This window comes from Larus michahellis, chromosome 14 (genome assembly GCF_964199755.1).
Source record: "Larus michahellis chromosome 14, bLarMic1.1, whole genome shotgun sequence".
NCBI classification, from domain to species: Eukaryota; Metazoa; Chordata; class Aves; order Charadriiformes; family Laridae; genus Larus; species Larus michahellis.
This window is the reverse complement of record NC_133909.1, coordinates 1,721,890-1,747,908: the sequence shown is the minus strand read 5'-3', so window position 1 is coordinate 1,747,908 and position 26,019 is coordinate 1,721,890. Positions and strand designations below refer to the sequence as shown.

At 48.2% G+C, this 26,019-nt stretch overlaps 1 protein-coding gene across 3 annotated transcripts in view; it reads left to right on the top strand.

Moving 5' to 3' along the window:
• SHISA6 (shisa family member 6) overlaps window positions 1-26,019 on the top strand; it is a 272,644-nt gene that overhangs the window by 10,008 nt on the left and 236,617 nt on the right. For all 3 annotated transcript variants that reach the window (XM_074607622.1, XM_074607621.1, XM_074607620.1), the window contains exon 3: window positions 6,538-6,698. In XM_074607622.1, coding sequence (XP_074463723.1) covers window positions 6,538-6,698 — 161 coding nt within the window. The remainder of the gene's footprint in view (window positions 1-6,537; window positions 6,699-26,019) is intronic.

Genomic DNA, 26,019 nt, shown 5'->3' with positions numbered 1-26,019 from the left:
ACAGCGGGGCAGGCTGCTGGGCTGTGTTGGTGAGCGGCAGGGTGTGCCGAGGCGAGCTGGTCCTTCACAGCCCCCGCAGTCACTTCCCGCTGGCTACAAGGTCCCTTCGGCCTCAGCAGGTGAATGTTTCTCCTGCGCCGCACTCCCTCCTGTCTCACTATCTGATGTGTCTCGGAGCTCATTGCAGAGGCAAAGGCCGATGTGTCGCAAGCTCACTTCTTAAACCAGATGTTCTTCTCTGTTTTGGCTCTTGGCTTCTCCCTGTCTCCCCAGGATCCATGTATTTTTTCTCTCCAGGCCAAGAAGAGAGGGTCATTTGTAGACTGGAGATATCCCCTTCAAATACAGTCCATAAAGTCCTTGCCAGCCCTGGGGCACTGACGTGAGTTCTGCATTTCCACAGATAGGGCTTGAAAATAACCTGACAAACAGCCTGGGATACCTGGGACGTGTTTATTCAGATGGAGTTTCCTTGGCCAGTGAAAGGGGCACTAGACAGGGAAACTGTGGGCTCTGGTCCCAGCCCTGCCTCAAGCTTTCTCACTGATATCAAGCAAATCCTTATTTTTTCAGTCCACAGACCACTTGAGAGCAAGGAACTTCTCCCCGTGGGTGCAGGAGATGAGCACATCACCGTGCTGGAGTTGCTGAGGTCAGGAAGCTCAGGCACTAGTAGTGGCTGTGGAGTGTTTCACAGTGTGAAAGCTGCTGTAGGAAGAGCCCCGTATAAAAACGGACCTGCAGCGCTCTCAGCCTGGGTCTGCGGTCAATGGCATTGCCCAGCCTGAAGAAACCTCACCGGAGTCACTGCTTTAGCCTGGGTCTAGAAGGGTCGGCTCCCGAGTGGGGGTTCTCTCTGCTGCGTTTTGAGCCCGTTTCTTTGTGGTGCTTGGGGCTGGACCCTCCAGTGGGACAGTCTGGTTTGACTACACAAACTCTCCAGAATCACAAAATTGCTGAGGCTGGAGACACCTCTGGAGATGCGGCTTTTCATTACTTAAAGGAGGCTTGTAAGAAAGATGGGAACAAAATTTTTAGCAGGGCCTGTTGCGATAAGACAAGGGGTGATGATTTTAAACTACAAGAGGATAGATTCAGGCTAGATATCAGGAAGAAATTTCTTACACCGATGGTGGTGAGACACCGGCCCAGGTTGCCCGGAGATGTGGGAGATGCCCCATCCCTGGAGGCGTTCCAGGTCAGGTTGGACGGGGCTCTGAGCAACCTGGTCCAGTTGAAGATGTCTCTGTTCATTGCAGGGGGCTGGACTGGGTGGCCTTTAAGAGTCCCTTCCCACCCAAACCAGTCTATGATTCTATTCTGGTCTATGATTCTGTGACATCAACCGGTCTGGACTCCAAGCAGGGTCAGCTAGAGCAGGTTGCCCAGGACCGTGGGTTTTGGATGTCACCAAGGATAGAGACTCTGTGACCTACTGGGACACTGTTTCAGTGTTTGAACACTTTCAGCGTAACAGAGTTGCTTCTTGTGCGTAAGTGGAATTCCCTGTATTTCAATTTGTGCCCATTGCCTCTTGTTCTGTCACTGGTCACCACCAAGAATGGCCTGGCTCCCTCTGCTTTACACCCTCCCATCAGTTAGTGATACACGTTGGTAAGATCCTGTGAGCTTTTTGTTCGCTAGACTGAACAGTCACAGATATCTCAGCCTCTCCCCAATCTATGAGATGCTCTAAGCCCTTAAGCACTTTTGTGACTCTTGATGGGACCCGCTCCAGGATGTCCATGGGGAGCCCAGCACTGCGCACAGCACTCCAGATGTGCCTCACTAGTGGAGAGGAAGGATCACCTCCCTCAAGCCTGAAAAATCATTACTGATGATTTACAAAGTACTGATTATTGCACAAAGAAGCTCCTCTCTTCCCTCCCACATCCCCATGGATGAGAGAAGAATAACCTCCGCATATCTGCTGGACTTCACACCCTGCCTGGTCTTCACTGCGGTTTGGTCCTGTCTGTTTCCTCCATTTTATACTACTCTGCTCACTTTCTTCTTATTCGGTTTTGGTTTTCTGTCACTCCCTCTCCCAGTTTCCCTTGCCTTTACTCTCTTTTCTCTTTAGCAAAGTCTGTTGATTTCATCTTTCAACATTAGGGCCCCAGCTGATGCCCAGCCTTGCTACCCTACTGCTTCCGCCCATCCCTTTTCACGCTATGTATTTCCAACAAGACTTTTTTTATTATTTTTTCTCTTTTGAAAATGGTCACAACTGCTTCTTTGCATTAGGGTCCCTGTGTCCATCCCACTGTGTTTCTTCCCAAAGTACTCAGTCCAAAGCTGCCTGAGAGCCTTCCCTGCTGAAGTGCCTGAGAGCAGGACCTGACCTGCTCTGCCTTGGGATATCCTGCCGTGCGAGACATTGGTAGTCCGGCACTAGTCTGGAACAACATCCCTGATGTCACTATGTCTATTTTGGGTTTACGTGGAAAGAAGTTTTAGTGTTCTCACATAAATGACGTTAATGAAAAAGCTGCATAAATCATTATCTCAGGATATGATTGTACAGTTACGCAACTCTGGCTACTCCATCCGCTGCCACAGGTAGCATGTTCCAGTGAGTGAGGTTTGTTTTCCTGAGATAAGAGATGTGTCGTCATAGAAAGATTTCTGAAGTGTCTCATAGGCTCGTGCAGGTGATTAGGATGCTGTTGACATCAGTGGGACTAATTGTGCCCAAATGGCTGCACACGCAAGACCCGAATATTTCAAGTGACTTTGAAGCTTTTCCCATGGACAGTTAGACAGCTGTACCCAGGAGACTTATACTGACCAAATCCTTCCTCAGTTAAGTGTGACTGACCTTCCACCAGCATGGGACCCGGCCCTCTGTGCTTTATGGAAATAAACTGGATCACACGCAGTGATGTGATTGAATTGGCAAGGAACTAACCAGTTTGATCCAAGTTTGACTTTCTCCTCCACCTACAGTATTTTGTTCTGCTGGTGCTGAACAATCTTTTTTCTCTCTGTAGACATTAAAGAAGAGGACAGAGTGAGCACTCAGGACACACAGTTTGGTGTGCTTAGGGCATAAGAAGATTCAGCATTGCTGAAGTCCCATTGTGTCGTTCCCATACGCTTAGGAGCTAGGTCTGCTTTTGATGGTTATGTTCAATTTATCTCATGTGTACTCTGACCCGGCAGACATTGCCTTCCTGTGATTTCTTCAGTTCGTTTGAAAGTAAGTCTCCTCCCTTCTGTGTGGCTGGCACCCAATTAGAAATCATTTCCTTGTTATATTGTGACCAACAACTAAGCCAAAGAGCAGCTCTTGTTACTATTCCTTCAGGATGAAAAACAAAAGAAAGGATTAAATTTGTTCTTGTCTGAGTTGTACTTTTGTTTGTATTAAGGACCAGTGAGTTCAGGTCCTGGCTGTAACCAAGGAACAACCAAGCATAGTTTTATGAGAAACTGTTCACAAACTGAAGTGTTTTCCTGGGCTTATGGTTTTGTCCTCACGGAGGGCAGCAGGCTCAGGGTTCGGCGCTCAGGGAGATAGCGACCGAGAGGATGAGGCACTTCTCACCAGCTCCAGTTGTTCCAGAGTATATTCACTTTAATTGCCTCGAGTGTTTTTAGTGAACGGAGTTAAACTGTCCATCCAGAAGGTAGGGAAGTTGTGTCCTTAGGACATTCAGAGAGTAGAATTCAGAATGTCCTTAGGACATTCATAACAGTAGGAGAAAGGACAACAGTATCAGGAGAAACAAGGTGACGTGCAGTGTAAGGTGGTCCTAGACTCAGAGTTGTAGCAGAATCTAGGTTGGAAGGGACCTCTGGAGATCCCTTATCCTGTCATCTGCTTAAAGCAAGGCCAACTTCAATCGTAGAGGAGGTTGTTTGGGGCCTTATCCAGCTGAATTTGAAGACATCCAAGGATGGAGATCCCACAGCCTCTTTGGGTCCCTGTTTCAGTGTTTTGCTATCCCACTGTGACTTCTTTTTCTTTTATAACCAAGTGGAATTCCCTTATTGCCAGCATGTGCTGCTAATTGCTGCTTGTCTTCTTTGCCTTACACCTCCAAGAACAGCCTTGCTCTGACTCCTTTGCAGCTCTCCATTAGTGCGATGGAGGTCCTCTCTTAGCCTCTCTTTGTCAGGTTAAACAAACTCAGATCCAGGGGGAACTGGTTTCTACTCTTCAATTTCCATCCCATCAGTACCTCCAGCTCCACTTCCTCAACTTTGAGTTTCTTGTAGGGCCTCTGTGTACCTCATCCCACACAGCCCCTTCCGAGTGTACACTAGTCCCTGACCTGACCTTTCCTGCCCAGATGGCTCTATTATATTAAGCTAAGTGGTGTATAGTGTTTTAGTGTTATCCACACTGTCATCTTCCTCTGCACTCTGAGTGATTGCACTCTTGACACCAAGAGTGTCTTCGACAAGTGTTCAAAATGAGCCCAAGCCACTGTGGACTAGTAAATAATGGTCCTAATACAATCTCTGTGACTGAAAAATTACTCTTAGCATTTCTGTACTGCAGATACCATTAAATGGTCATCTGATGCTTAATATATCTTGGAGATATGTACTAAGGGCTCCGTTCTGCCAACCTGCTGCCTTTAGAAAATGGGTTGTCTCCAACGGGATGTACTGGATGCCGGTGCCAAATAGACAGACCTCATTAGCTTCCCACGTCCTCCCCAGTCGGCAAGATCTGAATGCAGTGGGGAGGTATTTGCCTAGAAAAGCCACCAGGATTACTGGTGGTGGAACGAATCCTCTCTTCAGGAGGGAACCGTCCAGTCTCGCACAGGACAGGGACCTTGGGCCTCAGCTTCAGGCCCTTGTTCTCCCACACACGTTCTGCACAATCCTGGGCAAGGGGCCAAAATTTCAAACATGTCCTGTAAGTTGGTGACCAGTTTGAGATACCTCAGGCGTGATTGTAAAAGATGGTGAGCACCCACAGATCTGTGCCAATCAATAGGAATTCAGTATCTTTTGGAGAATGCCAAATAGCAGTTCCCCTTCTTCGGTGAGCAATAACGATAGGAGCAAACAAAAGGAGCCCTGACTTGGGGCAGGGCTAAGTATCTATCTCTTATTGCTGTCACCTTCACCTCTCTTTGAGACTATCTTAGCACAAAAAGAAAATAAAAATCAGTGCTCTCATGTCCCTGCATGTGACAACCCCTGTACTCCATATGTATCAGTATGTGTGCACGTATACTTATCACATGATTGGTTGTAGCCTCTGTGCCTGCTTTCTCTAAAAATAATACATAATCAAATAAGGTGGAAAATATTCTTATTCTGTGCAGGGTGGGTTGAACTAATGTAATCCTCTTCTGAAGCCTCTGAGATCTTCCAAGAGTTTCTTTTGTAGGGCACATTAGTGTTGCAATTCATTATGCACAAGGATAGCACTCTGTAGAGGAAATGATTTGGAAAATGGAACGGACTCAGGTCCCAAACTGTTTCTCATATGAAAGACCAGAAATATGGCATTTAAGGAATTCTAGTAGGTAGGAGCAACACCAGCATCATTCTCATCAATATGCAATGAAGGACTCTCTCCTCCTTATATCTTCCTTGGTACCCAAGGTGACATTAGGCATATTCCCTCTGCCAAGAGAAAAGAACCTTTCAAACTCTATCATCTTTAAAATGCCACTGTCCCTTATAATCCACACAAGCCACCCCCTTTCCTCTTTTTCCTATGGCTCGAGAGATAGCTTGTGGCTGCACTAAGAAAATCAGTGCGTTTCATGCTGTAATTGTTCCACTGTGTCCATGATATTCACAGAGGAAAAAAATAATCTTTGAGTACCTGCTCATCCAAGGGGAAAACATTGGAGGCAACTGCACTGTGTGACATTTCTTTTTCTTGGGGAATAGCGGAGAGACCTCAGTACCATTAAAGAAATCCCTAATGGACAAAAAGCTAAAGGTAGGCTAATGGCTGTGTTGACATTAACCCATGAAAACTGTTTAAGCCTTTTCTTCTGGACTGCTGGTTCTCATTTAAGAAACCCACTACTACCGCTTCTGTCTTTTGAGCTTCTTGCAGAAAAAAACGAGGATTTAAAGAGTATAGGGACTGGACTCCTAATTTGATTCACTTTTAAAGAAGTTTGGCTTTGGGCAGGGCAGTTTTGGTGTAACCTTTAGAAGATCACAGTGCCTGAGTCTTTGGGCTCTGGCATGTTCAGCGGTGACTCTTTATGAAGGCAGTGCTTTATGCTTTGGAGAGCGGTTCATCTGCACTGTCACTGACAGCAAGGGAAATGATGGAGAGAGAACATAACCCTGGGGTGAAGTGAATTAGTGGAAGCATGTGAAAAACTAAACAATAGCCAGGCAAACCTCTAAATACATGCAGCAGACACACAAAAAAGAAACTGAGCTTTTAAGCCATATTTTTTTTTTGTTATTTTTGCTTTTTTCTGTTTATGGTGGAAATCCAGCTACTGCTGGATTTGTACAGTGACTGTGGAAGTGAAAATACTGAATGCCGTTCTAGCTACTGTGTGAAAATACGTTTTCTCCCTCTTTCTCTCTCCCCAGGGCTCTGGCTGACATCTTAAGGCAGCAGGGACCAATCCCAATAGCACACTGTGAAAGAGAGACTATCTCGGCCATAGATACCTCCCCCAAAGAAAACACCCCCGTCAGGACAGCTTCCAAAAACCATTACACCCCGGTGCGCACCTCCAAAAGTAACCCAGGTAAGTGCTGCTTTCCTGCTCTCCCTCTTCAGAGGTGGTTGTACCAGCGGTATGTTAGAAGTCAGCAGAACATCACACTTTGCAATAGTGGATTTTTTAAACCTAAAATGGCTTTAGAAGGCAACCAGATAGAGCAGAGGAGTGCAAGGATCAGTGGTGATGATTCTTTAAGGTTTTTGCTGAACAGAGTGGCTGTTCTCTCTAGGCATTTTACAAATTCAGAATCAGTGAGGTATAAATTCAGCTTATACCAAAATGCTTGTATTAAGCTTGGAACATGGTGTATTTCCAACAAAACACGTGCAGTAAAGCGTAATTGGGCTCTCTGCACACAGCAGCTGAGAAGAAAGAAATCCACAGAACTGGGGACACCTTAGTCATTCAGGTGCACTCTAGGCATGTTCTGAGAGGAAAGTGTGGAAGGTGACCTAGAGGGTATCCCAGAAGCTTAAAGACACTGGCCTGAGGTCCTCCAGGAGCATTGGCCTGGGAATTGGGACACGCAATTTTTTTTCCAGCTTCTGCTGACGGGGTGAATTTGGTCAAATCATTTGACTGCTCTTTGCCTGGATTTCCCCAGTGGCACAAGGATGCCAACCTCTTAGGTAAAGATGCTGTTCTGATTTATTTAATGCTTCAGATATCGATAATTGTCAAAACAACGTCTCAATGGTTGCCTGACCACCTTTGTTAAGTGGGATGTGGTAGACTTGCCATCACTTGCCATCTCTCGGTTGCAACTGGATGTGTGCCTCAAAGATATGCCCTCATTCCGTCACAAGCTATTCAGCTTCACATGGAAGTTTCTGGGTGGCGTTTCCTGCCCTGTGTCACCCGGCGATCAGAGTGGGTTTTGCTAATGGTTCCTGCTGGGGAAGCTTCTGAAAGAAGCTAGCAAGACCTGAGACTGCTCCACGACCTGCAGGGCTCGATGTGCTCTGCTCTTTGTGGAACCGGCCCGTGGCTGAGGGCGGTCACTGTTTGGTTTCCGTTCCCTCGTTGCGGTGACTATTAGGAGGGTTTTGCTGCAATGTGTATCGCCACATGGAGACAGGACCAGGTGACCGTGTTCTCTGGAAGCCTCCCCTGCTGCTGGGAGCAAAATAATTTCCCTGAGAACTAAGAAGGATTTCTTCGTTCTCCAATTTTCACTCAGAGGCCAGTGAACCCTGTAATTTTGTATGCCAGAGAGTTACGCCTGTAAAATAAAATGCTGAGCTGGAGAACGGTACATGAGGTGACTGTGGAAGAAGACGGTGCTTTTGCATATCTAGGGCTTGGGACTGGCTCTTGAGAGGATGTGTGATTCTGCCCCAGGATAGAAAAGGATTTATGGCCAGTGAGCAGGTACAGGCACCATCAGAGAATGCCTCTGACATAATCCTTGCGATGAGATGAATCCCTTCCTGAAGACACCCCGTCTCTTCCCGTGGGCTCCCGTTGGTCAGTTACGGCAGGCACATCCTGAACCAAGATGCAGACGAAGTTCTTTGCTTGCAGCAGGAGAGACCAGCTGGATACTGGAAGTCTGATTTAGGTGTCATTTTTTAGGCACTGACAAGTCTGAGAAGAGGCGAATGGGAAGGTTTGTTTGAGGGGAACTGCTAATTGCAGTATTCTTCTCTGGTGTCTGTCGGTAGCTGATGGCTCCAATGGGCATTTTGAAGACTTACTACTCCTTAAGTGGAGGCAAACAAGGGTGCAAGGACCAGAGCACGGGTATTGTGAGTGGGGTGCTAGTACAGTACAAAGTGACAGCACCTGGTAAGGAGCCTGCTTGGTCCTTGCCGAGGACTGGGACATGAGATGAGCAAGGCACAATTCCTGGGAAGGAAGAGGCATGCTGTTAAATATGATGGTCTGTTCGTTCAGCCTCTGCTTGTCTGTATGTTTGCCCACATCGTGCGAAGGAGAAGAGCCATCAGAGTCCAGTCAGGGCTGAAATAGGCAGTGCACAGGCAGTAGGAGCCCACCAAGACAAGATACTCACGAACCCAGCCACAAAGGAGAGGGACTTCACTTCCAGCACAGCCTTCCACAGCCGTTGGCAGCTGTAGGGGTAATTGATCACTTCTGCCTGGGGGCAGCCAGTTGGACCCAATGTCACATTGAGCCCTTGCCAAAGCTGGGAAGGGAAAACTTGCGCTTGCAGCTTGCCCAAAAGAACTTGTTCCTGGCTCAGTTGTGTCCGTTATTAACGTGTCCTCATATATCATATAAGACAGAAAACTAATCACTTACAAAAGATCATGAGCTCATAAAACAGCTATAGAGTTAATGTTTTTTATACCGTTCCATTTGCAGAATAGGGCAGTGCTCTGTCATAACTATACTCTGTTACTCAGCTAATCTTCAGATTATTGTGGTAATCAGGAAATTGTATAAGTGACAGATAAAATCTTTCAGGTTGGGAGGGAAGTAAAAGTTGGAGAACAAGAACGGGTTATAGCACGTTAAGCTAGAATAAAGCGGGTCAGCCCCGGTATGGAAGTAGAAGAGGGGTCACCATCCATACTTGCTTTTGGAGGGTGCGGGGAAGAAAGGAAATTAAAAGAGATAAATGAGGGACAGCTGGGGGGAAAAAATAGAGGCAGTAGCATGTAGTAGCAAGATCCAGGAAAAGCACTGCTCACTGGTGCTGCGGATTGGCTTTAGAAGACCACGGCTGTAGGGTTTTGCAGAAGTGTCAGGTCTGCTGTCTGTGGTTTGTTTCAGGACTCTGTAGCATGAGAGGTTAAGCAACCAGGCAGGACTATAGTTGTTACATACAGGCTGAGATTGAGTTTTATATTTGTTTTACTTGAAACTTTTGTTTCCAAACTTATAACTGGAAGGGTGCCCTTAAGTCTTGCTAAATAAACCATGGCTTCATTTTTCCATTAGGCTTGTTTGGTGTCAGTGAACAAAATGATTGTGGGTGACAGTGACAAATTGAGGTGGTCTGCGTTGGAGGCAGCAGAGTCCAACAAGGCGGCGTGCGCAGGTGCTGCTGAGGGCATGCCTGCGGCGCTTCACTTGCCTGGTGTTTCCCGATGCAGGGTGGAGAGGAGTCCCATCTCCACCTCCCCACTGCTACCCGTCCCGCAAGCACTCGGGCAGCCCTCAGATGGTGGCAGCAGGACATCACAGGGTGGGAACGTACAGCTTGCTCTGGTAGTCCACCAAGCCATGGTCCCTCTCTCCAGCTGTCACAGATGCCTGAAGGAGGGCTCAAGACCAAGGCAAAGTCCTCAGTGTGTTTGCCCAGGCACTTCCCAGCAGGTAGTTTCAGAGCTCTGCAGTGGGACAGGAGGGCCTGGTGTTAGGTTTAGTCTGTACTTCTCTGTTGAGCTTTGAGATAGAAGAACCCAGGTGTACCTAATGCTTATTGAAGGGAAAAAGAGAAGTAGGTGTCTCTGCCCTAGACATGGGGACAATTATCATTCTTCAGACAAGGCAGCTGGTTTTCAAGAAGGCTTCAGTGTACTACCTTAAAATGGCCATGTTCCCCAGGTCTTGTGGGAGCCAGCTATTTATCAGAAGCAGAGTATATTTCCCACACTGGATTCTGCCAAGCTTGAGGGTCCCAAGTGCCTGAAGAGCATCTCTGCAGAGATTATTGCCACTTTTGCTTTCCTCTGAGAATCAAACTCCCCTTCTGGGATAGCAGGGGACGGTTCATCTCCCCTTCCACCCACCCTCACTTCCACTGACATTTCTGTTCATTGCTTTTATACAGTGCTGCTGTTTGGGCGGTGGTAGGCTCTTTGCAGATAAGGAAAGCTGAAAGCCGTGCCTACAGATTGCTTGGGCCAGGGCACACCGCTCCAGCTGTGCACCACCCAATTAGTATGAGCCACAGCACTCTCTGTAGACAGGAACGCGGCTCCAGCCCACACAGACCTCTCGTTAGTTCACTGCTTGCTATTGTGAGTAACAGGTAAGATATGATGAATCTGAGATTACAGGAAATCCATCTCATCTAGCTACCTATTGGCATTTTTGATGTCTCCATCACAGTAGCACCTTTAGGGATGTTGGAAGGAAAACGCTGGCAACATTTCCCCCGTCTTTTCTCCTTGGCCACGTTATCTGTCCTGACATCTCCTGTGAAGGTCAGTGCCATTCAGTTGTTCGGTGGATGGCCAGCAAACATAGACAAGAATAAGGACAGATGGGAGAAAGGTCAGTAGTTCCTGCGGGCTTGGAAAACGTCATACATAAGCAGCAACATGCTCCCGTAGAGGAAGGGGCTGCGCTTGGCACAAGAGAGAGAGCCTGAGCCAGAGGCAATACTCCTGCAAGGTCCACAGTCAACTGATGTGTCAGAAAAGATGAGGGCAGTTCCTGTGGCAGTGATGCCGATGGACATTAGCATTAGTGGAAAAATTAAGACTAGATTCTCGGCTGAGATGACTACCTGCAATACCGTCCTTATGCCATATTTGAAGGCCTTCCGAAAGTCAGGTGCAAGGGGTTGGTTTGCTTTCATCCCAAAATGTGGCTGAGCAAAGCAGCTGCAAGATTCAGTCCCCGCAGAAATTGTCAGATGGGAGTTTCCTGACTGCCCTGGTGGTGGATGGATAGCCAGCTCAGGACCAACAGTCATGCAGGTAGCCGTCTCATTGCTGTTTCCCAAACTGAGACCAAACCACAAAAGACTCCACGTAAGCATTTGAAACAGACCTTTGGTGGGTGTAAATCAGCGTTTTGCTATCATAGTGATGGGACGGGGGCTTGGTTTAGGTAAATCCCTATGGGTCAGGGAGGCTTGTGTCCCAGTCTCACAGCTGGTACAAATCTGTGGTGCCTCAGGACAACGCATGGTCTGAATTGATCCTTTGTTCTCTCAGTCTCATTCTGGCTCTTCCCCACTGGCTCTTTTTTGTACAATTCACCTTGATAGCATGGCCAGCCTGGGGGAGAGGGGTACTCGGAACCGTTAGACTGAGGTGGGAAGGTGTGTGGGAGGAGAATCTCTCCAAATATGTTCAGGACAAGGATGTCCTTGCTGCCACTGTGCAATACTTGCGGCAGTGGAGGGTCCCCGGGTGTCACCTACTTGATCGTGAGGCAGGTGGGTAAAATCCGTGCCTGGAATTGTGCTGCTTCTGACTGTCTCCAGGATCAGGAGGCAACTGTAAGAGCAATGACAAGACTCTTTCTTTTTTTTTTTTTGTACTTGCTGGAGAAAAGACTCTGGCCTAGTTTTATATTCTTTTGGCCTCTTAATTCTCAGAACATCAAATTGCTTCACCAACAGAACACACTGGTCTGAAACCAGCTCCAGATGTGCCAGCGAAGAGCTGACCTCAGGGGGAAACTGAGATAATTTTCCAGTGTGAAAATTCTTCCGCCATTCACCTGAGCCAGGGACGGGGGTACCTGCAGGTGTGAGGAGCAGCTTATTGACAGGATTAGCACTTCGAATGCAGCAAACAACACAGGCTAGCGCTCTGATTCGCCTGATATATCTGGGGAAGGCTTTTAATAAGCCATTTGAGTCAGGATGTTCCAGAGATGTATGTATTCAAAGTGCTGTTTTCAGCAGCGCCTTCCAGCCAGAGGCATATTCTGGGCTTGTTCTGAATGTGAACAAATGCGGGAGAGGCCTTTAATCTTTATGGAAACTGTAGCTAACATCTCTAGCCAAATGTAGGCAGACCAGCATGGGGAGTACTTCCATCCCCATCGTGGCATAGGGGAGGAGATCGCAGCACTTGCCCCGCTCTCCCTGGGCTACCGGCTCAGCACGGGCACTGGCCCTTTTCTAAAGACCAGGGTGAGCCAGGGCGGTCGGCTTCTCAGATCGCCTCCAGGCTGTACGTGCCTTCTCCCTCTCCATCCCTCTTCCTTTCCCCTCTCTCCTTTCCCCCACGTCTCCAGCTGGTCTCTGCTTCAAATTACGTCCTTCATTCATTCATTGAATTCTCCAGCTTCTCCCCCAAATCCCCAGCAACTATTTGAATTAATTTACTGAGGATCAGTGCAGAAATGTATGTCGAAGGAGTTCAAATTCCCTGCTGCTTCACAGTTTGTGTTGTCATTTACAGCTGTTCAGGGGAATACAAAGCAGGTGTAAAATGATCCCCCAGTCCCCACAGTAGCGTTTTACAGCCCCTGTGCTCTGTTGTAAGAAACTAGTTAAGGTGCAGGCGGGTGAAGAATTAGGGAAACCACTTGGAAAACACCCAGAGAGTTCTGCAAATGGGCTTTTTCTTTTCTCCGTACTCCTGTTGCCGTTCACTGACGTTTGAAAAGAAAGAAACAGGACCAGCTTTGAAACCTCTAGGACCTGTAGAAGACAAGGCAGTTCAGTGCCACTCCATCCGCTTTCTCCTCCAAGCACACCTCTGTTACAGTAAGTCCCGATGCTTCCCATAGCTTTCCCACCCAGGTAACTCCCAAATGAGTTAATGCGCTTTCTGAGCAGCCAGAAAATGTCAGATATTTCTGTCTCAGAACATTTTGAGGGTAAGAGTTACTCAGTGTCCTGGCATCCAAAATACCATTGCCAAAAGGGAGGAGCGGTCCAGCAGAGTGGGGAGAGGTAGAAGCTGCCTGAACTGGGCAACTAAGAGAGGACACCAGCTGCTGTCTTCTTCGGTGTGAAGGATCTAGGTTTCTTGCTTATTTAGGACATAAACAGTCTGTGCAGTGTTAGACATCATAGGTGTTCACTCACCATTAGTCGTACCAGAGCAGCTCCCACCCTCTGTGGCATTGCCAGTCTTCATTTTACAGGTGGGGATGTGGAGCACAGAGAGGATAAGGGCCTTGCTTCAAAAGGTGTTGGGTTATCATCTTCCCTTGACTCCAAAATAAATACCTAAAACCTTGTAAATATGCGTCCCTGAGTAATTTATGCACTTTGCCCAGGTACTGAGAGCACTTTTGCCCTGCAAACACCCTTCAGGTCGGCTCCTCTCAGGGGATGTGTGCCGCAGCGTGTGCTTTAGTCCTGCTCTGAATGCTCAGGGATGCTTCGTCCTGCACCACCGCATGGGCACAGACCCGACGCCTTCAACCCTGTATCCTAACAGCAAGTGAGAGCTTTTACACTTGCATTGGAAAGCAAAGAGTTTGTCCCAAAGTACTTGCAATCCAAGAAACACAAGAGAAGGGATGGGCCAGAAAGTCAGGTGGATGAGCTACAATGCAATGAGCTTAATCGCCCGGATTCCAAACAGATCTTTTTAACTCTTAGGTGTTTCTTTGCTTATCCTTCCTTAATCTTGCTGGTTTGGACATCCTCCCTCCCTCTTCCGTTGCTGCCCGAGGTTAGGACCTGGGGATGTTTGATCATGAGCAGCCACAGGGATTCAACACGTGCTGCCCACCAACACTGACGATCCCAGCGCCCTCCTGAGCCAGGCAGCATCCTCCTCCCCTCGGCGAGGCTGGGGCTGCACCGACTTCTGCCTCTGGTTATTGCTTTATTCTGGTCTCCTGGGTGTTCTGCTGAGCTGTAAAGTTTTAGGGTAATCTGTGAAAAAGAACCCTTGGGTAAACTATGCCCCACTAACAAGACACATGGGACAGCAAAATATCCCCACTGCAAATATGTTTACCAGTGAACTTGCTGGAAAATAAAATGCATTTGCAACAGTTTCTTGTATCTCAAGTCCAAATATCTCCCATGGCTGATGTCAAGGTTTCATGTGTCAAAAGAGCTAACAAGTGACAAATTTGGAAAAACTGGAAAAAAAAGTAAAAAAAAAAAGAAAAAGTGTGATTGCTGCGGCCAAAAACCGTGTAGGTGGAGTGTGGGTGTATATACACATCTATAAGTACAACATCTTGGTACTCACAGGAACCACACAGCCGCGACCCAGTGGCAACATCCAGAGCTACAGGATAAATATCAGGTGCCTGCTAAAAGTGTTTTGGTGGAGTTTAGCGTTCATTCGACAGAGTGCAGTCCCAGAGCCACAAGGCCAGGCACAGCAGCGCTTATCGTCCACAGCGATGTCTAGAAACTGTATGTTACTATGGTAACAACATTTTTTTTTTTTTTAAGAGAGAGTAATGCAAGTTGTGAGCAGGAGAGAGGATTAAACATATAGATTTACTTTGAAACAAAGCCTCACAGTGAAACTCAACCTGCTGAAAACAATACAACAAAATACATGGAGAACGTGGAAATTAATTGAAGTGGGCTTTTCTGGCAGTGTGCTCCGGTGGAGAAGAGGCATTACTGTGGAAATAGTGACTGGGAGTCTAATCATAGAATCATAGAATATTTGAGTTGGAAGGGACGTTAAAGCCCACCCAGTGCCACCCCCTGCTCTGGGCAGGGACACCTCCCACCAGCCCAGGTTGCTCCAAGCCCCGTCCAACCTGGCCTTGAACCCCTCCAGGGATGGGGCAGCCACAGCTTCTCTGGGCAACCTGGGCCAGGGGCTCGCCACCCTCACAGCAAAGAATTTCTTCCTCAGATCTCATCTAAATCTCCCCTCTTCCAGTTTAAAACTGTCACCCCTCATTCTATGGCTCCCCTCCTTGATCCAGAGTCCCTCCCCAGCTTTCCTGTAGCCCCTTTAGGGACTGGAAGGGGCTCTAAGGTCTCCCTGGAGCCTTCTCTTCTCCAGGCTGAACAATCCCAGGTTGTTCAGGTGTGTAACCAGCCAGGGCCCTGCACACTGTGGGGGACGGAGTGGCAGTGGCCATGGCCATGTGCTGCAACATGCTGGGTGATGCCCCAGATTATGCTGTGCAGCAGTATCAGCTGCCCGTGTCCCCACCGCTTGTCTGCCACACATGGGCCTCCTTCCCAGAACCGGGCTTCCACTTTTTGTAACGTTTGCTGGGTTTAGGAGCAAACCCTGGGGCTGATGGGGCTGTGAGGTCATGGGAAGCATGACTGACGGGTGCAGGAGTGTCACAGGGACACTGACCAGGAGCAGTGAGGAGGAGTTGCTGGAGGATGGATACTCTGTGTGTGTAGGAGGTCCAACCTGATGCACTTGGATGCTTTCCCAATTCCTGAATCTGTACAGCTGGATTGGAAATGGCAAGGAAATACTGTTCGCAAAACATACAAAAGCAGAGATGTAAAGAGTTTTGGAGTGTAATACCTAATAAGTCCAGTTAATGCCGTTGTCCCATGTTGCTCATGTTACAAAGTCTGTGTTGTGGGTGACAGGAAGGAAAGACGTTTAAGCCAGGTGGTTCCCCTCACTCCGTGCTCTGTCGTCCTCCTCCAGATCTGGGCAAGGATCAGGAGCAGAGGGCCATTAGAGCCGGTATCTGGCACAGGTATTCTGGAGACTTTGGAGAGCTGTGAGAAAGGGCAGGATTGGGAGATTCTCCGTTCCCTGGAGAGCACTCTGTGTCCGAGCTGAAGTTGTTGTGGTGCCACCTCAGCACTCACTATCTGCCCAGGCACCTAGCGAGTGCTGAGATGACATGACCACAACTGTGAGCACCTGGGAAACAAGGGGGGCAGGGGGGCAACTCAGAGCTCAGCCCCAGCACCAGCAATGACAGGGCAGCAAGTCACCTGGGGCTTGAGGATGCAGTAGGCAAGGGGAGTCATGGTCCTGCTTGAGTTTTGATGTGAGCCCTGACTGGTTTCTTGATTTGAATCTTCAGGCTTGTCCACTCTTCCTCTCAATCTCCAGTCTCATGGCCAGTTGAGTTAGCCTAATGGCTCTTCTGCCATTGAAGCAGAGGTCTCAGTCCTTCTCACATCCTCTCCTGCCATGGCTTCTGCCCTGTGTGCTGACTTTGGTGCTGTCACATCCTTCCATCAGCTGGTTTAACTCATTAACCCAGCAAAGTCAGCTCAGGAAGAGGTCATTCAATGTGTGATGAAACATAGGATTGCCATAAGGAGTGGGGCTGAGAGGGATCGCCCTGTTTCGGCAGCGCTGAACTTGTAACCACTGAGCTGTGTCCCATTAACCACAGCCTCTGGTAGGAGTTTTAGAGGTTGCCTCTGGGCAAGTACAGAGGAGAGCATGTGCGTAGACGTTCTGGGAACTTGGTGACCAACTGGGATTGACTATCATCAGCACCTTCAAAGCTATGTGCACTTTGACATTAACTGGGCTGAGGTTCATGCCAGTGGGTTTGGGAGTTTCCAGAACTCAAATTTGACACCATGGTGGCATTTTACAATCAAAACAATTCTGCCTGCAGTTAAGGTATTTCAGTTTTAACCTGCTCAGAAGTTTCCTTGGGTGAAAAACCCAGCTAAGCCCACTGCTCTGTCCTGTACCACCCTGCAGCTCTACTGGGCACTGTGGAAGGGTAAAATAATTTCTGTAGCAGGTTTACTTCTCCCTGTCTGCCTCTGTGTCTTACTAGATCAATTATTGTTTGTAAAATGCATTAGATCTTCAGATGAAAGGCAGAAACACAATGTTTTCTTCCATTAATCAGAGCAGTTTACAGAAAACATCAATTTAAAATGTTAAAGCCAATTTGCAACTGGTATTGACAACAATTAAATTGGCCTCCACAAAGTAATGCAACTAGCTGCTTTTGACACTGTGAAGAATGAAATCTTTATAAGGCCATTCTACATGTTGAGCTTCCCCCTTTTCACGATTGCCGATCCTATCACGCTCTATAGAAGTGTAAACAGAGGTGAGGAGCTGGAAGCAATACTCCATTGAGAATGTGCCGTAATCAGTAAACTTTCCTTCCCCTCTTGTTGGATCCCTGCCCAAATACTGCAACGCAGTCTATGCTCTGCTTTCATCAGCTTCCTTCCTTTGCTGCCCAGTTGACTTTGCTGACTTCAAAATTATGCAAAAATGTACTGAAACAAATGTTCACTACTTTATTCCTGGCATTATCACCAGAGGCAGTGAACTCCTGAGCTGACCACTGGCCACTGCATCCATGAAGGGCAGTGGCGCACAGGCTTTGCAAAGCTGTAACTCACTCTTGCAGCCTTGCCATGGAAAACTACCAGCTCAGCTTACGGAGGTGTGAGAACAGAGGTGATACTGGGGAAGTCATGGTTAACTTCTCATAAATCGGTCTTTGGGTATGTAAGGAATAGCTCATCTGACATCCAGATGTGCAGGTTTTGGAGATTTAGCAAGACCCTGGCTAGGGGAAGCCGGAGCATCACCAGCAGAAGACATTGCTCAAGTCTCTGAAAACCTAGTTGATTAGTGTTTTGTTTTAGGCATTTAAATCATAAAAGGCATAGCCAGTTGTCTCATATTGTCCTGTCTCAAGCTCTGCTCGGCCAAGCAAAGGGAGGAGGAAGAGTCTGCAGGGCTGCCTTCCCATTTCTTTCGGCAGTGTTTCTCTACATGAGGCACCTTGGCTTCTCCTTCGCAACACTCATGTCTTCAGGGTATTCCCACCCTCTGGGATATGCCGAGGGTGTTTTCTGGTGGCTTTCAGATTGTTTGTAGATGGAAAGATGCCAGGAAGGTTTGCCTCATGTTGAAGGTCTTGTGGCAACTTTTATCATTGGCTGCAAGCAGCTTTTATTGTTGGTGCAGCCCCTGTTCCTTCTGGCATGCCAACCACGCGTGTGTGGCTTGGGAATTTAGTGGGTCTTGCCTCACTTCCCCTTCTCTGGAGCTGTATTACTCTCAGATCGTCTTACTTGTTGCAGGTACCTGAAAAGACTCCCAACTGGCTATTTATATGAGCATACCTAAGAGGGAGCCATGCCCTCCTCTGTAAAAGGACAAATCTAACTACTTTTTCTGTTTGATTTAAAATATTTGAGGAGGAAAGAAAAGGGAGTACATCTGTCACAATCTCACTTACAATCAGAGAAGTTAATGGAAAGATTCCTTCTGACTCTCCAGGGCTTTGGACAAGGCTCTGTACTGCAACATTAACAAATAATGGAGTTCACATCTCATCAAATCCCTCTCAGGAAAATAATTCTAATATACGTGGATGGCCTTTTGCAGCTCTCTCCCCAAATCTGTCCCTCGTTTGTCCGCTGTGCCAACACTTCTATCTTCTAGTGTTAAATCACTTCTGTGGGTAACTGTTGCTCTCTAAAACAAACCCCATGTGAGATGTTCAGATGCTGCCAGTCACAGGGCAGGGCCCCAGTGCCCGGAATGACCTCTCTGAAAAGGCAGTAAGATAAATACGAATTACCAAATCCGTGACTTTCTACCCAATGTCTCCCAGCTGCAGTAATGCAGCCTCTGTGGCACTTCCTTTCACTTCACAACCCTCCTCTCTGGATCCACAGCTTTTCCTACCGAGAAAGCATTTCTCAGCAAGCTCCATGGGCAGGGTGCAGTTCTACTGTCTACATCATGCTTGCCAGAGGGACCTGAAATCCCAGTCGTTCCCGGGACAATGTGCCAGATCCCGGTACTCTTCACATAGGCAGCCTGCACTCAAAATTCCGGTACCTACACATCCCATCTTCCTTGCAGCAAGCAGTGTTATGGCCCTTACAGGAAGGGTCTTTGGGGAACTCTGCAAAGAATTAGTCTTTGTGATGACTGGAGGATGCAGGAAAGGTGTGGAGATGTGTCCGTGCTGTAGGTTAAGTGCAGCATTAAGCAAACTGAAGTGCTGCAGGCTGCCTGAGATCACAGACAGTGAGTGTGGCATCCAGGTTGCACAGCTCAGCAGAAAAAGTTTTTCTATTAAATCCTACTTAGGTATTAATATATTCAGTGATCAGGAAGCAGGGCGGGGGCGGGGAAGTTGAAAGGGCTCTGATGTGCAGCGTGTAGTCAGGTAGCTCCAACTGCCTCCATCTCTGAAGTGTCCCACTGCTGCCTTGGGGTTGGTCATTGCGGATCTCAGAGGTTCTTATTCCATGTGTCCAGGTTTCTGACTGCCCTCATTGCACCACTTCAGTGCCTGGCGCTGGCAGAACCTTGCAGCACAGAGAGAGCTGATGTCCTCTCGCTTCTGAGGCTACTTGCTGTGGGTGGGTTGTCCTCCTTGATGAGCATCTAAGAGGTACAGGAGTGATCCCGTAGGAGTTCAGGTGTGACGTGGCTGGAGATGCTAACATGGAAGAGGAGCCTTCCTGTCACCTACCTTACTGTCCTTTCTTTTTTTGTCCTCAATTCTTCTGCTGTGGCCGAGGGCAGCAGTAGGAGCTGGACTAATGACTCCACTTACCTCTCCACTTGGCTCCACTCTCCACTTGCCAGTCATGGTTCTGAATGGACTTGCCCATCAAAGGATTCAGGTGGACAAGTATAGGTTCTGATCAACGCTTGCTGTTCACATGACTTATGGGTGGGAGAGTTGTAATGAGGGATTAGACGAGTTGTAGTGAGTTGTTGTTATACCATCTGCCATGCAAGAGAGCGATTGTGTAGCACCGGGGCTGTCACTTGACATCTGCGAGATCACATGGGAGATCGCCCTGTCCTTCAGGAGGCTGTCAGAATGCAGGACGGTGCCTTGTACCAGCCCTGAAAAGCCAACATCAACTCTCATACCCTCTTCAGATAGCCTGCAGACCCTGTGAGGCTTTGCCCTTGGGTAGGTGGCAGGTGCTGAAGCTGAATCACTCCCATCTGAGCAGGGCGATAAGTTCTTGACTGACAAAAAAGGAAAACAGCACTGTCTGCCCATGGCTGGAAGGGGCAGGTAGTTGCCCCAGACTACGTCCTGCAGCTCTGTCGCCCGTGGTATGGCTGGTGGGGCTGGTCTGTGCAGAGACAGCCTGTGAAACTCCCCACTGCTTCTGTCTGGAGATACAGGGAAAGGCAGCAGCAAAGCAGCCCTCAAGAGTCTTCTACAAATATAATTGCAACTTCCCAACCAAAGAGCAGTTGCTCCACCAAGGACCCCAGACTTTTTGTATGAGGCAAAGAGTCACACATCTAAAGTAGGGATAAACCTTGATTTTGGAGAGTTATCGTGGGAGATCTGTCACAGCCAAGACCTTCGGTTCGGTTTGGTTTGACAGATTCAGCCTCAAGATTTGAGGAAATTCCAGGTTTACCTAAGTTCAGATTCTAAGCCCTTTAGTCCACTGGTGTCCCAGACTGTCTCCCTAATTTATCTTTCTTTTTTTCTCGGAAGTCAAGTTACACCTATATTCTGTCTGGAGTCTTTTTGGAAGGTCTGCATTTCGCAGCCAAGCCCCTGTCCCAGGCAGCATAACCTCCGCTGGCCCTCCTGGCTGATGGAGAAACGTGTCAGATGTTGCATCCAGAAATAACCGGGCTTTCCTATTAGCAGTGGTATTATTTCTTTGGTCTGGAGGTGGGAGTTAAACTCTCCCACAATGACGCACTTCTCAGTCGTATCTGACCGAGAACATCACAAAGATTTCTATTGAAACCTGTGTCCCGCTGTGCACGTTTGCAGCAAGCATCAGGTCCTGTGGTAACCTCCTTTCTAACATCTTCCCCATAATTATTTCAGCCATGGATTTTGAGCAGATTTTTTTTTTTTTTAATCCAGGCTAGCATTTTTTATTGATTTGTGCAGATTTTGTCTTACCCCAGTTGTCAAACTGAATTTTCCCTCCCCACCTGGCCACTTACACCCTTCCTTCTGTCTCTTCTGAAGAGCACACGGCTTTTTGTGCCTCGTGTCCCAGCGGTGTTACTGCTGTGGACTCCCTGGTACTCCTGCAGTGTCCAGTTGCACGTCCCATACAAGAATTCAAGTTCTGCTTTCTTTTAGCCGAGAGTCCTGGCAAAACCATTTCTGCCAATCACTCCTGACTATACCCCATGGCTTTTCAGCCCTGGCACAATTCTAATACTGCTTATCTAATCACTTTTCTTCCACATGCTTCTTCAGCCCCTTTTTGTCCATTCTGCGTTTCACTGCTACTTCCTTATGTGCTATTGCATCAGCTCCTCTGCCTGTCTGTCTCTGTTTCTCTAAAGATATTTTGGATGGATGCAATGTGAAAAATCAACATTTTGTGCAGGATCCCCCGAATCTTCAGCCAGGATCTCGTGGGGGTGAGCACCATGGTGAGCATCTGGCAGGTTCAGGGTCAACATGACTGGAGAGCAAGGAATGCAGGTGCCTGTGGCAGGGCAAGCCATGGACACCAGTGCTGGTGATCAACACAGTTGGTCTGGAGGAGTGAGCCACTGAGAGAAAGATCAGGGCCCTCCTCCTTTCAATTCATGCAATTTAATAGCCAGAAGAGCAAGGGTTCTGCACTGTAGATCTAGTTCCCTTTCTTTAGGAGAACCCAGTGATCTTCAGACATTTGGTCCAACCATGCTTGGACTTCTTTAGTGTGCATGAGTTCAATACGAAGAGCTGTGTTCTTGCCCTTGGCACTTGTGGCAAGATCCCGTGGCAGCTTGGGGCGTGCTGGCTTCTTCACAGAAGTACAAGTGTTGCTTTCTGAACTCCTGCTCTTGCCTTTTTGCTGCCATACTGCGCACACACATCCACCTGTGTCCAGGCTGACAGGTACATGCACTTCTTTAGGACCTGACAGACCCCGGCTGCCCAGATGCTCGGGTGGGGATTTAGTTCTGGTTGCGCAGACGTGGGCCCAGCATTGTATTGAGTTGCAGGGTGACACCTGTGAACATCAGTTTAACATAATTGTCTGAATGATACTTGGTGGAGCTAATGAAATATTTACCTTTGAGCAGCTGTAAGATCATTAATGTTTCACTGTCTGCTGCCAGCCAGCCCTTTCCTGATTTACATTCTTGAATTGTTTATGAGGCTAATTGCACTGCCCTTCATAAATCAGGGGCTCAGCCTTTTATGGGTCATTTTCAATTAGCAAAAGCCCTCTGCCCTGCTGGTGAGGGCATCTGTGTCAAGAAACCAGGAGATGGAGGCTGTCACAAGCACTAACCTTCCATGAGGAGCCTTCCGCAGCACGTACGGGGGTCTCTGGTGACACCCCACTGCATGGCAGAAGCTCAGAGGCTCATGGCCAAGCTCACTCCTTCAGGTTCTCCATGCAGCTTAGAGACACCGCTTGCGTTCCAAGGGTCTCCCCTTCCATACTAGCACTGATGTCTTGGCACCTCTGGTGTTGGCATGTCAGTGCCTAACGGAGGGATGTTGGCTCAACTCAGGGGTAGGCAGGAGACAGAGGGTAAAGCGCAGACATTGCCATGCCTTTGGAGAAGGTGAATCCTCCCCAGGACACGGCTAAAGTGGGCAGGGAGGGTGGTTCTTCCTCTCAAGGCAGTGTCCGTGTGCTTTCCAGCAATGCATTAAGGACCACAGCTAACTTCAGTTTGGGTTTGTGTGTATTTTTGTCCTCTCCCAGGAAGAAGCACGTGCAATAAAATGTCTGGCTTTGACACGTTTAGGGATTCTTTTTGCTTTTGCTCCTGGTTTTCTGTTGCTGAATTATATCAATTCCTTTAGCTAAAGAAATAGATTTTTTAAAAACCAAGTTCCTTCCTATCAGAGCTGCAGAGGCTCAAATTTGTAATTGCCCTTAGTTTTTGGGACAAAGCTAAGCTTGAGGGAGCTCTTTCTCCCAGACAGGTGTTACGTGTGCTTCAGGAATCTCCCCTGTGCTAGGTGAAAGTAGACTTTGTAAGCGAAAAATGTTACCTTTTTTCTTGTGTAATCTGATGCCTTGATCTAAAGGAGGGAAAATTTTCAGGCAGAGATTGCTAGAAAATTATGGCAATGCGTAGATTCAAAATGCGAGGGTACTCAAGTAAAACAAAACCACTGACATTTTAATCTTTGCACTGGTAGTCTCCATGGTGGCAGGGGACAGGAGATTGCCGCATGGAGTGTAGGGGCTGTTCCTGATGATCCCCCTAAAACTGAAGAATCGATGAAGTTTTGCATAAAATCTTATCAGTGAAATGGTAAAAACCTGGACCAGACAATATTCACTCGAGGTTTTAAAGGAGAGCTGCTGAGTTTCGCTGAAGTACAGTCTAACCATTTAATCAGCCTTTGTGCCGGGCGAGGGGAAGGTGGCAAATGCAATGCTCGTCTTCAGAAAGGCTTTAGAGACGGCGCTGGGAATGTGAAAGACGAGCTGGTAGGGCAGGTGCGCTGTGAGGGATTACGATAAAGCGAGGGAGAAGAGTCAAGATGGCTTTTGTGAAAGGAGCGCGTGCGTTACGGGGTTGCTGGCGCTCCGAGAAGGAGTTGGCTGACGTGGGGATGGAAGTGATTCTGTTGAGGCAGTGCAGTCGTTTTCCTTTGGAAATTGTCAGTGAGGTCTTTCATCAACAGTGCTTGAGAATACCGTGGGATAAGAGGAAAGGTCTTCTCAAGAATTAATAACAGATTAAATGATAGAAAGCGACAGATGAGAACAAACAGGTTTTGCACTGGGTGAATGATTAGAGTCCTAGAAGATCTGCTTTGGGACGTGTGCTGCTCAGTGTGTTTCTGAATGATTGAGAAAAGATGTACAGTGAGGTGACAAAAGGTCGTATGTGGTGTGGAATTATTCTGAACTCTCAAGTCTGAGGCTGACAGCAGGGACTTAACTGTATGAAGGTAATAATCCAGTGAAAAGATGTCCAACATCGGTGAGAGGGAGGCCAGCAAGCTGTCGATTGGATGGGGAGCTAACTGGGGATACTCAACACCTCACTGGGGTTTTAGGTCTCAGTAGTACCTACTTCATCTTTGCATTTAGTTGTTTAAAATATGAAGTCTTGGAGAAAATCTGTTCTGTGCTTGCAATGTTTCGGACTTTCCGAGTGTCTGACTGATCTCACCTTTCCAAGAATCCAGGACAGCTTCTATGAACCAGGTTTCCTCTAAGACCTCTGGGTTCTGAAGCTGATGGTCAGATCCATTCAGAGACTAAGGGCATCTCCTTACAAGCGATACGCTCCTGGAAGGCTGAGCAACAAGGAATTGGGGCTATGCTGGGCAAAGCCCCCCTCCGAGAGGTGTAGCGCAGCATCCCCCAAGCATCCAGCACCCAAAAGGGCAGTCTGGGTTCGACTGTTTGCACTTCAAACATACCTTGGACCCCGGCCCCCACCACTCCTGGGCCCCCTCGATGGTCCTTCAAGGCAGCCAGCTCTGCAGATGCTCAGGGAAGCGGCTCCTGCTTATAAGGCACATTGATCTCCTTGACCTATTTGCTCATTACCTCCACAAATACGATTTTGATTAAGGAATTTTCCTAAGTAATTACTATGGCATTAGCAATTCAGCCAAACAGAAAATAGTCCAAAACGCCACGTGGCATGGTATGTGCCCTGGAGGCCAGCTCGCCGACTGCCGGGGACAGTCAGGCAGGGAGGGCGAAGGCCATCGCTGCGGGGCAGATGGACAAAGCTCTGTCCTGCCCGCTGGGGCCACGGGGTCCTCAGGTCAGGTACCAGGTCTGTGTGTGGCTTCTGCTACTCATCATCCTGCTCCCCTGGAGTGAGGGAGATGTTCTGACACCAGCTGCAGACTCACGGGTTAAAAACACGCTTGCTTCCCGTTGCTTGTTAAAATTAAAATGCCTGCTGAGCTCTTGTTTTGAGCAGCGGGAGAGAAAGATAGTACACCCCTTACAAAGAACAGGCTAAACCCGAGGAGCTGGTTCAGTGGTGGCAGTGGCACATCCCAGCCTGGCTCACAGGGGACGGGCTCAGGTGTGTGACGTCCCCGCGACCCCAGCCCCGGGCAGAGAGCATCGTGGCACAGACGGAGCTGCTGAGCAGAGCCCGGCTGGTGGAGCTGCTCAGACAGCCCCCGATTTACAAACTGGCCTTGGCATCCTTCCACGTACGACATACTGAGCCACTTCATACTTTCTTGTTAGGAGTTGGCCACCAAGGACCTCTGACAGAGCTTTTCCTGACAGGAGACAGCCAAAATCATGTGCAAATCTGTCCTGGGACAAGAAAAAGACAGGCTCAGAGTGACTCAGCCCCAGAAAATTGCGTCCCCAAGTAAAACTGCTTGAAAAAGGGGCCAAAGCTGAGCTCGCTTTCGCTCAAGAAAGGCAGAAAAATAATGGTGTCACCTTTAAGATCAAAGCAACTGGCTGAATTCCTCTCTGTGAGAGTAAGAACCTAGTAAACAAAGCCAGCACTCACTTTCTGCAAGCATCTGCCTTCGCCTTCAGCAGCTTTCTAATGCAGTTCTGGGGGAGCGCTGCCAAACAAAAAGGGACTCATTCCAAGGCTTCGGCAGTGAAAATATAAATATCCCTCATGTTAATTTTGGGTGCCATAATCCATCAGTGGCTGTCTTGTGCGATTTAGCTCCAGGACATCTCCTGACAGCATGGGCAGTAAAGCATTCCCATGCTAATGTAAAATAGGCAGGGGCTGGGGCATTTTTTTCAGCTGCCCATTAAGCTGAAGTGAAGGACGCGGGGGTGGTGGGACGGCCTGGGGGTGTGGAGCCCAGCCACCGAGGAGGCAGAAGTTACCTGGTGCAGACACCCCTGTGGCTGGTCGTGTGCAATCAGAGGTGCAAACAGTGAAAGGCACAGTACACGAAGAGC